The sequence below is a fragment of the Cupressus sempervirens genome, chromosome 3 (genome assembly GCF_028749045.1).
Source record: "Cupressus sempervirens isolate cs-2001-9-10 chromosome 3, ASM2874904v1, whole genome shotgun sequence".
Taxonomy (NCBI): Eukaryota; Viridiplantae; Streptophyta; class Pinopsida; order Cupressales; family Cupressaceae; genus Cupressus; species Cupressus sempervirens.
Genome location: NC_143120.1, coordinates 98,424,573 through 98,438,262, shown reverse-complemented (window position 1 = coordinate 98,438,262; position 13,690 = coordinate 98,424,573). Strand labels below are relative to the sequence as shown.

Below are 13,690 nucleotides of genomic sequence, written 5' to 3'. Positions count from 1 at the left end.
CTTCTAGCATTCTAGGTAAAAGTAAGGATGATAGATACTAGCTACTGATCTTGTTTTGTACAAGAACATATTTATTTTGTTTCTCAAATCTAAGGTTAAGAAGAATATTTTGAGGGCTTTACATGATGCACTCATGGAGAGGCATTAGGGGTTCAACAAGACTTATAGATAGATAAGAGAGATGTTCCTGGAAATGCCTTAAAGAAGATTTTCTTGAACATTTTAGGGAGTGCATAACATTACAACAAAATAAAGTAGAGCATGTTATTCCTGTATGATTTAAACAACCTTTGCCTATTCCCAAATAGAGATAAGAAAGTGTATCCTTGGATTTCATCATAGGTGTCCTTAGGGTAATGCAAAGAATTGCATTATGTTGTATTAGATGGGTTACTAACTACAAAGAGTTATTTGTCATCCCTATAGGATTTAGAGCACCTTAGGTAGCTGATCTATCTTTTAGAGAAGTGTTCAAGTTACATGGTCTCCTTAAAAACATTGTTAGTGACATGGATGGTAGATTCCCTAGCTTCCTTTGATGGTAATTGTTTCACATGATTACTATTGAAGTCACTCTTTATATTAGTTCTGTCTCTTAGATGGATGGACAACAAATAGTGAGTTGAAGGATATTTGAGAAACTATGTCATATATAACAAGAAGCATAAGTGAAGTGCTTACATCATGGAGAGTATTGTGACAAGACCAACCATCACACACCCCGCAACATGATTGGATTTTTGGCATTATATGGATATGATGCCCCAAGCTTCCCTAACTGGGTGTTTACTGACAATAGGGTACCAACAGCTAGTGACTTGGCGGAACATAGACAAGACATTTTAAGGTCACAAGTCATTTTCTCTAGGCCTAAAATCAACAGAACCTATACACAAATCAACAGTTCCAAGAAATCAATTGAGATGTGAGCTATGGTCTTTTTCCGTCCATGGTTGTATAGGCAAACTTCCATCAAGCCAAGAAGAGTTGAATAGCTCAAATGTGAGTTTTATAGAGCACAGAGTTTTGTTAAAGGTTGGTGAAGAGGCTTATGAGTTAGACTTGCAAGCAGGAAGCCATAGTCACAATGTTTCCTGATCTCAAGAAGGCACGTGGTCAATGTGCCACACCCTCATTTTATTTGCTATCCCTGAATGGCAATTGGAATCTTAAATTGGTTCTATAGCCATCATGGATATACAAAGGAAGAAATTGAGGGATAGGAATGCCACAAAATACTTTGTTTGGTATAGGAACTAATTACAAAGGACAACATCTAGCTTTGCATTGCATTGCATTTCTTCTGGACAAGCAATTATGAGAATCCTAGATTGTAATGTCTGCTTTTACTTAAAATTGATGTGTGTGGACCCAATCCTTATTTACTTAGTAAGGATAGAGAAAAATAAACAAATTTAATAGTGTGGGACATGAGCTGGGACTTTGGTGCAATAGTCAATAATTAAAGTAATATTAGTCCCAGCATAAGGGGGCATAGATTTCCATAAAGGATTTTTCATTGATAACAAGTTACAAGTTGAGTTTCAAGACACTGCGGGAGCTATTTGAGAAGGAACTTGCCTAAATTAATATATACTAGTTAAATATTTTACTGGCTACAGCCACAGGGCATTGAGTTTTGAGCACACAAGTGAGCCCTCCTGTTATAAAGTGCTTGGTTGTCACTATTCATAATTTCATATAATTTATGGTACAGCTTGAGCCATGCTTTGAACTAACAGTTCAAGGACAAAAACTCTTAGATTTGTGAGAGATTGGAGGACAAAATGTTCCTTTGATTTTCTAATGACAATCTCATCCAGAAGTTGTACTTAGTGCTGGATGTTATGTTGTCATTCTAGCAAGTATTTTGTAATAACCCTCCTCAAATCTGCCCTCAAAAATGCTAATGAAAGTTCAAGGAATTTCATCAAACAATTCACATGCAAGGGACGTATGACTGATATAGTATTTCAGCTAGCTTCAAATGACCTTTTTACAATTTGCATCAATGAAAATCTTGTGCTAGAAGACTACGATGGACTACACAAATGACCTAACATAAGTGTGCTACTAATTTTGACAATATTCAGTGCATATATATGATCTAAGCATGAGAAATGAACACCTACAGCCAGCTAGCATTTTTACAAACAATTGGTATGCAAACTAACTAGCTGATAAATAATGATATTAAATTGCTTAAATGATATCAGCAACTATTATCTTCTTAATTGCAATGAAAATTACAATGCTCATGAAATATGGCCAAGACTTTGGCATTTACATGGATTACAAAATGATAATGCTGGTATAATGCACACTTACAGCTGAAAGCTTATAACACCCTAAAAACAATATTAACAAAAGAACCTGGTTGTAGATGGCTGAAATAATTTCCTTCTATGCTGCCCCTTCTGCTTTGCTTTTTTCGAACTGCTTTTTCGGCCTGCTTTTTTCGGTTCCGCTTTTTTCGGGCTGCTTTTTCGGTTCTTCTTTTTTCAGACTGCTACCATGTTGAATCTCAAGACCATATCTTTCAATGGTGTCAAGATTTCCAGCTTGAAGGGATTTCGTCCTTCAAACTATTGAAATATAATCTCCAGAAAATTTTCCAATTTCTTTGATATTTCCAAGCATGAATAAATGAGAGCTATCCTCTTCCTTTTAATCCCTTCCTCACTTGCTCCACGCTTCCGTCTTGCCAATGTGGGATAATACATGACTTTTTAATATTGCTTCTTTTTTTCTTTTTACAAAGTCCATGTATGTACTCAAAAGGGGGACTTTTGATTTTTATAAAGTGACTTTATGAAACATTATAATATTTAATTTAAATAGTCACTTTACCGTTGTAACTTCAAACATTAAAATAATATACCAATTAAACTCGAAATCCCACATATAATAGCTCATTAGAAAGAGCCCAACAAAACGCATCTCATCCTGTCACTGAAAATTGAAGGCACTGCATCCCCCTACTGGCTTACTAAAAATAGTAAGTCTTCCTGACAGCCCAACAAATGAACTCCGTTTGGCCTATAATTAAATTTGACTAGGCCAAATAACCTCAGGATCCCTTTTGAAGTCCTGGTTAGCCCTCGGGACCATACAAGAATGGGCTAACGACAACATACCTCCAAACTGGCTAAGTGGGGGACATTACAGTCCGCCCCTCTTGAAATTGCTTGTCTCCAAGCAATCTCAACTCAGGATGCTGAATAATCTCCTTTGCCTCCCATGTCGCATCCTCAACTGGTAGGTTCCTCCACTTTACTAGGTACTCCTTGATAGTCCGCCTGCGAAGCACCCTCTCCCTGGAGTCAAGTATAGCCTCAGGAATCAAGATAAGTTTTCCCTCATCATCGAGAGGTGGCAATACTACTGAAGGCACCACATTATGCCCCAATGCCTTCTTAAGGCGTGACACATGGAACACGTTATGTACTTTACTGTCTACAGGCAGCTCCAACTCATAAGCTACCTCACCCACTCTCCTGATTACTTTGAATGGTCCATAGTAGCGTGGTTTCAATTTCTCAACCCTGTGCTGATCAGCATATTGCTTCTGCTGATTTTGTGCCCTTTGCAAATTTTCCTTCAAGGATCGCATAATGTCCTGACACTCCTGCAATATATCCTTGGCCTTAGGCACTCTACTGTCCCCAAATAACAAATCCAGAAAATTAGGAGCATCATACCCGTACAGTGCCATGAAAGGGGACATTTGAATAGACATATGGAAAGAGGTATTATAACAGTACTCCCCTAGATGTAGCCACTTCACCCAAGCCTTTTGCTCTCCTACAATGTAATTTCGAAGGTACCCCTCAACCCATTTATTCACTATCTCTGTCTGCCCATTAGTTTGGGGGTGGTAATTGGTACTCGGAGTTAGCTCTGTTCCACACAACTTGAACAACTCCTGCCAAAAGTGGCTCAGAAACCTACTATCCCTGTCGCTGACCATGTTCTGTGGCATCCCATGTAATCTAAATACCTCTCGAAAGAATAGCTCTGCTATCTGTACTGTTGAATATGTGGATGAAATCGCAAAGAAATGTGCAAATTTCGTCAATCTGTCTACCACAACAAAAATACAATCCTGACCCTGTACCTTGGGGAGGCCTGTAATGAAATCCATGGAAATGCTATCCCACTTCTTCTCTGGTATGGGTAGGGGCTGTAGTAAACCACCTGGAAAGGAATGTTCCTGTTTGTTCTGCTGACATACTGGGCACTCCCTAACAAACTGAAGCACCTCTGTTTTGAGTCCTTTCCAAGTGAAGCGCTCTCTCACCTGCCGATATGTCTTAAAGAATCCGGGATTTCTTGCCAATGGTGAATCATGAAATGCCCTCAGAATCTTCTGCTTCATAGCAGACCCGGGTACTAAATAAATCCTTTCCTTGTAGATGATCAAATCATTTACAACAATGTATCGACTATCCTGAATAGTTCCTTCAATAACACTAGATGCCCAACTATCCTTGGCATACTCTGCCAAGATCAACTCTCTCCAATCGTCCATGACTATCCCAACAGCAAGCAAATGAGGCCTTTTGGATAAAGCATCTGCGACGATATTTTTCTTCCCTTTGACATAGACTATGTCAAAATCATAAGCTTGTAACTTACTCACCCATTTCTGTTGCCTGTCATTGAGATCCTTCTGTCCAAGGAAATGTTTCAAGCTGTTATGATCTGTTTTTACTTTGAATCGGCTCCCTGCTAAGTATTGCCTGAACTTAGCTAGCGCGTGCATGATTGCTAGCATTTCTTTGTCATAGATGCTGTAAGTTCTCTCAACACCTCGTAATTTCCTGCTCTCATATGCAATGGGATGTTTGTCCTGCATGAGGACAGCTCCTACGCCCTCTCCTGAGGCATCACATTGCAGCTCAAAAGGCCTGGTGAAATCTGGAATGGCTAAAACAGGGCATGTACTCATCAGATCCTTGAACCTGTCAAAACAATCCTGAGCTTTCTCTGACCACTTAAAACTGTCTCTCCGTGTCAAATCTGTAAGTGGTGCTGCTATCTATGAAAATCCCTTCACAAATTTGCGGTAGAACCCGCAAAGCCCAAGAAATCCCTTGAGTTGCGAAGTGTTCCTCGGCGGTGGCCAATCCAGAATGGCCCTGATCTTGTCTGGGTCAACCCGAACACTTCCTGCACTAATAATATGCCCTAGATAGAGCAACTTTGTCATCCCAAACTCGCATTTACTCATCTTGGCATATAATGACTCCCTCTTTAGAATGCTGAGCACTGCATCAATATGCTTCAAATGTTCCTCCCAAGTACGGCTGTATATCAGTATATCATCAAAAAAAATCAACACAAACTTCCTCAACTGATCTCTGAATACTCTATTCATACAGGACTAGAAAGTGGCGAGGGCATTAGTCAACCCAAAGGGCATGACTAAGAACTCAAAATGTCCATAGTGGCATCTAAAAGCTGTCTTCTCCACATCCACCTCTCTAACCCGTATTTGGTGGTAGCCAGATCTCAAATCAATCTTAGAGAAGTAGCAAGCACCGTGCAAGTCATCAATAAGCTCATCAATGCGCGGAATAGGGTATTGGTTCTTGATTGTCTTCTTGTTTAGTTCCCTATAATCAATGCACATCCTCATTGTACCATCCTTCTTCTTCACCAATACTACTGAAGAAGCGAAAGGACTCTTGCTTGGTCGTATGTGCCCCATGTCAATCAACTCCTTGATTGCCTTTTCTATTTCATCTTTATATCTCTTTGGACGGCGGTAGGGTGTGATGATGACTAGCTTAGCCCCTTCCTCTAACTCAATAACATGCTCAATTCCCCTATCCGGGGGTCTCCCTGGAGGTATCTCACCAAACACCTTAGTATGTTTGGTTATTATTTTTTGTACATCAGGGGGATACTCTTGTTTATGTTGCTCTGTCACCTCAGGCATTACTCTGAACTCTGCTGTCCACTGCACCTGGTCGTGTCTGAAGAAACTCTGCATCCGCTTGAGTGACACCACTCGTAGTCTCCCATTTGACAAACCTCTGAGTACTATCTTCTTACCATTTGCCTCAAACCTCATTTCCATTTTCTGGAGGTTAAATGTAAACTCTTCCAGAGATTTCATCCAATTCATCCCAAGCACCATATCCTGATCACCAATGTTGACAACAAAGAAATCTCCCACCATGTCATAATCTCCCAAACGAAGCTGCAAGTTGGAGATTTTCTTGGTACAGTCGATTTTGAAGCCGTCGGCAACCATCACCTTAAATCCCCTATGCTCTTCTGTATGTAGCCCTCTATGTGTCACAAACTTTTCATCAACGAAGTTATGTGTTGCCCTTGTATCAATGAGTGCCACAAATCTTTGTCCATCCAAAGTTCCCCTAACTCTGAAAGTGACGGCCTCCTGTATACTGGACAACTGAGCTATCGTGCTATCACTGTGTGCTTCCTCATGTGAAGAATTATCATCTCCATCTGATTCTGATGACTGCTCTAAATCTCCATCCATTGACTCTTCGGCTGAAAAGTACTCCATCTGCTTGGCTTTTGCTTTCAATGGACACTTATGTGACAAATCCCAAGGCTCCCTGCAATGAAAACAAAGCTTCTTCTTCCTGAGATCATTAAGTGTCTCATTGTCCAACCTCTTACTTTCCTCCTTAGGTGGCTGACCCTCTCTACGAAAAGGTTTACTGTCCTTATCTTTCCTCGAAGGGAAACTCTTTGCCTGGAATTTATTTTTAGAAGCTGAAGAGGAATCCATGTCACGAGCTTTCTTAATGGCTTCCTGCAAAGTGGGAGGGTTGAGAGCTTTAATCCACCCTCTCAACGGATCAGCTAACCCAACCATAAATAGAACCAGTATCCTCCGTTCAGATACATCTGTTACTAACACTGCAAGTTTTTGAAATTCTGAAATGTATGTTTCCAATGATCCCCATTGTTTAAGCTGAGCTAACTCCTTGAAATGTAGTTCTGGATCCTTCCTGTCAAAACGTTCAATCAGTCTCTCCGTAAACTCCACATATGAGGTAATCTGTGCATGACCCATAGTGATCATACCATGATGCCACCACTCGTGTGCTAACCCATCCAGATGAATTGCTGCATACTTAATAGCTTCTTCCTCAGGCATAGGGTTCAACTGAAAGTATGTATCAAGCTTTTGAACCCAAGCTCTTGCTGTAGACTTCCCCGAGCCATCATAGTATGGTAACTGAAGTTTCCCTACTTTCTTCCGTAGCTCATAGCTCTGGTTCCTGTCATGTCCACGTGGCATATGTTTCATCCGCACATCCATATACTCCCTAAAGGTAATTGCAACAGTAAAATCTGGACCTCTGGCTTCCCAATCTCTCCTCAACTGGTCCTGTATATCACTGATCTGGGGCTCTGGTACGGGCTGCTCTGGAGCTCTAAGAGGAAATGTGGGAATCATGGGCCTCGAACTCACTGTCCTAGCTTGCTGGGGTGCATGACCGAAATTGTTCCCGACTTGTTCACCTCCATTATGTGTCCCATCCTGATTATTCTCATTCTGATTGTTACCATTCTGATTATTACCATTCTGATTATTTCCTCCACCTATGTTAGCGTTCAACCCCATTTGACGAGCCATCATCTGCATCATAACCTCCATTCTCTGATTTTGTTCCTGTGCCCTCTGTTCTGCTAATTGCTGTCCCTGTGCCAAGGTCTCTAATAACTGTAAGAATCTTTCCTCCCCAGGATCCCGAGCATTCTTGTCATCTCGGTCACCCATATTGATGTCTTGATGAAAGAATACCTCCTCTGTGTCTGTATGACTGGATTCTATGTCCACCTGCACGAATGAACTAGACTGTTTTCTCTGCAGGTTTGAAGTCCTATTTTGTCTTGCTCTGGTATTGCGGAAATTATAAGGCCCCTGTCGCATGCTCAAACAAAAAATGCTCTGATTTTAGTGTTTTGACATTTCCTCAAACATTTTCCCCTCTATCTGGCTGTTCCAAATTCCCTATAAGACCTCCACAGGATGGCAGGACTTATAGCTCTGATACCACTGTAATAACTCTCCTCAAATCTGCCCTCAAAAATGCTGATGAAAGCTCAAGGAATTTCATCAAACAATTCACATGCAAGGGACGTATGACTGATATAGTATTTCAAGTAGCTTCAAATGACCTTTTTACAATTTGCATCAATGAAAATCTTGTGCTAGAAGATTACGATGGACTACACAAATGACCTAACATGAGTGTGCTACTAATTTTGACAATATTCAGTGCATATATATGATCTAAGCATGAGAAATGAACACCTACAACCAACTGGCATTTTTACAAACAGTTGGTATGCAAACTAACTAGCTGATGAATAATGATATTAAATTGCTTAAATGACACCAGCAACTATTATCTTCTTAATTGCAATGAAAATTACAATGCTCATGAAATATGGCCAAGACTTTGGCATTTACATGGATTACAAAATGATAATGCTGGTATAATGCACACTTACAGCTGAAAGCTTATAACACCCTAAAAACAATATTAACAAAAGAACCTGGTTGTAGATGGCTGAAATAATTTCCTTCTATGCTGCCCCTTCTGCTTTGCTTTTTTTGAACTGCTTTTTTGGCCTGCTTTTTCGTACCTGCTTTTTCAGCCTGCTTTTTTCGGTTCTGCTTTTTTCGGGCTGCTTTTTCGTATCTACTTCTTTCAGACTGCTACCATGTTGAATCTCAAGACCATATCTTTCAATGGCGTCAAGATTTCCAGCTTGAAGGGATTTCGTCCTTCAAACTATTGAGATATAATCTTCAAAATTTTTTCCAATTTTTTTGATATTTCCAAGCATGAATAAATGAGAGCTATCCTCTTCCTTTTAATCCCTTCCTCACTTGCTCCACGCTTCCGTCTTGCCAACGTGGGATAATACATGACTTTTTAATATTACTTCTTTTTTTCTTTTTACAAAGTCCATGTATGTACTCAAAAGGGGGACTTTTGATTTTTATAAAGTGACTTTATGAAACATTATAATATTTAATTTAAATAGTCACTTTACCGTTGTAACTTCAAACATTAAAATAATATACCAAATAAATTCGAAATCCCACATATAATAGCTCATTAGAAAGAGCCCAACAAAACGCATCTCATCCTGTCACTGAAAATTGAAGGCACTGCATCCCCCTATTGGCTTACTAAAAATAGTAAGTCTTCCTAACAACCCAACAAACGAACTCCGTTTGGCCTGTAATTAAATTTGACTAGGCCAAATAACCTCAGGATCCCTTTTGAAGTCTTGGTTAGCCCTCGGGACCATACAAGAATGGGCTAATGACAACATACCTCCAAACTAGCTAAGTGGGGGACATTACATATTTGTAAGCTGTTTATTTGAAATATTCCAGTATTTTTAATAAATGAAATTCAATTCCAGGCTATTTGTTAATATTTTTCTGTTTATGCAATCTAATTCCAAATTATTTACCTACAGGTCAAAATGTCAAAATGCTGCCCATGTCAAAATGTGCTATGGAATATGATTATTATTTCAGCTGTTGCTCTGTAAAATTAACAAAATAATACGTGCAGGATGGTGCTACATATTTTTTTTTGGATGTAGACTTTATTAATGATTCTGAAATTTGGAAAGGAGATTAAATATTGTTTTCTCTGGCAGGCATTATCCGGAAAACTAGGACAGTTATGGAATGTCTACACCGATTTTGCAGAGATTGTATTGACAAGTCAATGCGCTTGGGGTATGACTATGGAATAGGTTTTTCACGATGTTTTTTTTGTCTCTATTTATCTCTTGCATACTTTATTGGCTTCACAAATTCTAAATCACTAGTTCAACTGTTCAGCATTCAAGCTTTCCTGCTATTTTGCCTTCATTTGATATAAAATGTTGTGAATTGCAAATCAGAGTTAGAACACAATCCAATAACACTTAGAGGCATAGTGATCATCAGAGATACAAAACATTACGAAAGACCAAGAAATAATATATTTTATTTCTATTAAACTACTTTTGCCGAGCATTAAATGCTGGACTTTTTGTGACCTCAGGAACAATGAGTGCCCTGCATGCCGTACACATTGCGCTAGCCGGCGATCGTTGCGAGATGATCCAAACTATGATGCATTAATTGCCGCAATATACCCTGATCTGGACAAGTATGAGGAAGAGGTGAGGTATTACTTGTCCTATTACTGTGTCTTTGACTGTTGTTTTCATTTACAGGAGTTGGAGATTGTCCAATATTAATGGTAAGTTCCTGTTGTTTTTGGACAAACACCTGAATGTCAATCAACTTTTTAGTGCCTATTTTCTTTGTTGTAATGTGCTTTCGCAATCTTGAGGATGCGTAGTTCTCCTAATACCTTCTCTGTTCATCCATTAGGAGATGGCATTGCATGAAGAAGAAGAGCATAGAAATAGACAGGTAGGGTTGTTCTGTTGTACTTCTGACTGCTCTAAAGTCTAAACCAATTAATTGATTGCAATTAATGTCTGTCTTTCCTTTAATTTTAAATTTTAGCTATTGTCAAATAAATTTTCTAGCAGATCCAAGCTAGCATTGCTGATACATTTCGGAGGCAGTCAGAAGCAATGACACGACGACGCAGGACTGCAAAGGCCACTGCAGCAGCATTTGTCAGAAAGGCTCATGGTAAATTTTCCGGTGTTCAGGGTCAGAGCAAGCGTAACAATAAAGGCAAACGACCAAGAGGGAGCTTAGGTTCTGATGGTGAGGAAGGTGAGGACATGAAGCAGTTTTTTTCTGATGACGAAGAACCTCTGCAGCGCAGGTGGCCACGGAAGAAAAGGAGAGCTCCAAGCTCTTTACCTGAAACCTCTGCTGACATGGATGTTGGCAATGGAGAAGAACAAGATGACATTGATGATGAGGAAGCTGGCGAAGATATTCAATCAGCTGAATATAGTCAAGCAGAAGCTAGCAGAGAAAGTACAGATGCTTCTCCTGGAAATGCAAGAAATGCAGAAGGTTTGGCTTGGGGCAAGGGTGGTGCGAGAAGTCATACAAAGAATGGAAGTGTGAGAAATGCTCATGCGAGGACTTCTCGTACTGCATATGCAGCTAAGATGGTCGAGTATCTTAGGTCTAAATCTCAACAAGAAAAGGAGACTGAGGTAAAAATATTATTTTATAAATTCAAACGTAACTTTTAACTGTAATATTTGTTCCCTCTGATAAATGTAGCTATTCAAGCTTTATGAATCATCCTGACTGCTCTTTACAAGCTTGTTCTTTTTGCGAAAAATGCTTCCATTAAAAATTGAACTCTAATGCACAGGTTGTTTATTTGTTCATAGTTGGAGATACACTTCACATTGTTACCATTTGAGGACGAGGAAACGTTTCCCAATCTGAAGAGGCCATATCTTTCTTGTCAACCAACCGTGACTGTGAAGCATATTTGTAAAGTATAATTCATTTCTATACAACTATGTTCATTAGGACCAGCAGTCGCATTATGATTTAATATACTGATTTGAATTTGCTCTTGTGATGTCCTAGTTCCTGTCAGGCATCATTTCTGTGGCCCCTGAAGATCTAGAAATTATAATTGAGAAGCAAACTAGTCCATTGAACTTGGCAAAGTTTGGAAAGGGAAAAGCTTTGGTTGGAGCTTCAAATGGTGAAAAAGTTATAGAGGTCTTGGATCAAGAACAAACATTGGAAGGAATCTTTGCAAGTTGTACAGAATTTAGGGGTAACCTGGTACAATGAGAGCCTTTGCCTTAAAATTCATTTGGTTAATTTATTGGGTACAATTTTTTCTTTTCAAACTACAATGATACTGCTTTCCTATTATTCTTGCTTCGGGATAAATGTTTTGGGCTTGTGTGATAGGTTCTGATGTATCGCTACAAGGACTGAGCTTAGAGATTTGACAGAAGATTCAAAATTTGGGTGGGCTTGTTCCAACTAGAGTCTTCAGAGATTAATCAGATCTACACATTTCACCTTGCCACAAGACATTCGGTAGTTATAACTGAATTCCCTGTGCAGTGTAAGCTTTCAAGAGAATTGTTTCTGCCGGAAGCTCTAAATACACTAATCGCTAAAGGTAGCATTCATTTGTCGACCTTCCCCAACACATGTACAGATACAGCTTGGAGTAATGAAATTACAGTATTTATATTGTAATACATTATGGTTCAAATAGATGAGAAGCCTTATCAATGTTATCATTTCTTGAAATCAAAATGTATTGATTTTATATGAGTTTGGTTCATTTCTCTAAATAATGAATCAAGACGAACAGAATTCATTATACACGTCATTTAATTCATTTTTTCACTTATTTTCATAAACACATTATTTTATTATTTCAGCAATATTTAACCATGTTGCACAAATTAACAGTTTGAGAGGTGTACCAATCAAGAAAAATAATAATTTAATTGTTTTGTACTGTACAATTAAGTTAATGCATTTCATTGGGTGCATAAAGAAATATATAGTTTTAACCCAAAAGAGCAATTCAATTTGAATGCATTGTGGAAATCTCCAATCTGTTATCAAATTCCCATTTAAAAACCTAAAAAGTTTGGTTGATAGCTACACAAGCTCCTTGTAACATACTCGGCGAGGTATGTTACACCACAAACCAATATGACATTAATGTCATGGGAAACAATAGCACGTTGAGATGACAGCATATTTATAGTATACATAGATAATTTTTCTTTTCAGCTTCCAACTGTGATAATGTACACAAATTCAATTGGAGATGGTTGGATTCCATACTGAGCATTTTAGTACAATGATGTCTCTACATGACATTCAATTTGTGCATGCACATTGTACAGAAGAACATGAGGTATTGCAAATTAATAAAATTTACAAACATGTCATAAAGTTCAGGGTATACTCTATACAGTGAAGTTTTATATAACGTGGACACTAGAAAACACAATGAAACTATTAACAACATGTCGTCTCACATTTTCATGGCTTACAATATTTAAGTATTGTGTGGCACTTTGGCTTATGACCTGATAAATAAACTGAGTGCTTTAGTTCAAATGGGTTATGCTGCATCCAGACCCTCAAAATCAGTGCAATATGATTGCATACATTTCCCCATGCAGTTGACTTCAGATAGGTTGACACACTTATTTCTTTGATTGGTAATCCACACATCAAGTGTTCATTATAAAATTGCAGACAATGCACCCAGGTTTACAAAAGATGCCACTTAAATGTTTCATGTTTTGAGCTTGTACACCCTTGGAACCCAAGTGTTATTGCATTTAATTGTGTAAGGTGTTATAAGTTGCCAGCATAGTGGGGCAACCATTGGAGAAAATGACATTGACCTTGCTAAGGATTTTGCCATCACAGAAGGGTAGTTATCGACTTGAGTTACATGCAAGAGGATTTTATCAAATTGATTTTTAATGGGAGTAGTTCAAGGGAACCTTGGGCTGTTTGGAGTTGGGATCGTGTTGCATTCTTCTTTGGTGCAATAAAATAGAAGTGTAGCAACCACTTTTTCTTGGGTGTTAACTAACAACTAACATATCAAAGCAATACAGTTATTACTTCATTTTCATAGGAATACAATTATATCAATTACATTCGAGTGAATGAGATTAACGGTTACAATTAGTTAAGTAGAAATTTCAAAACTAATCATTGAAAACACTTTCAATGAAT

General features: G+C 38.6%; 1 protein-coding gene across 5 annotated transcripts in view; it reads left to right on the top strand.

Annotated features, from left to right (window-relative positions):
* The window catches only part of LOC149564970 (putative E3 ubiquitin-protein ligase RING1b), a 103,442-nt gene extending 91,100 nt beyond the window's left edge, over positions 1-12,342 (top strand). For 3 of the 5 annotated variants that reach the window (XM_089818504.1, XM_089818502.1, XM_089818503.1), the window contains exons 5-11: positions 9,676-9,757; positions 10,068-10,188; positions 10,403-10,444; positions 10,564-11,154; positions 11,338-11,448; positions 11,543-11,746; positions 11,879-12,342. In XM_089818504.1, the coding sequence (XP_089674630.1) occupies positions 9,676-9,757; positions 10,068-10,188; positions 10,403-10,444; positions 10,564-11,154; positions 11,338-11,448; positions 11,543-11,746; positions 11,879-11,905 (1,178 nt within the window). In that variant the 3' untranslated portion in view covers positions 11,906-12,342. The remainder of the gene's footprint in view (positions 1-9,675; positions 9,758-10,067; positions 10,189-10,402; positions 10,445-10,563; positions 11,155-11,337; positions 11,449-11,542; positions 11,747-11,878) is intronic. The other 2 variants (XM_089818506.1, XM_089818505.1) reach the window with 1 other exon arrangement.
* The last annotated feature ends 1,348 nt before the right edge of the window (positions 12,343-13,690 follow it).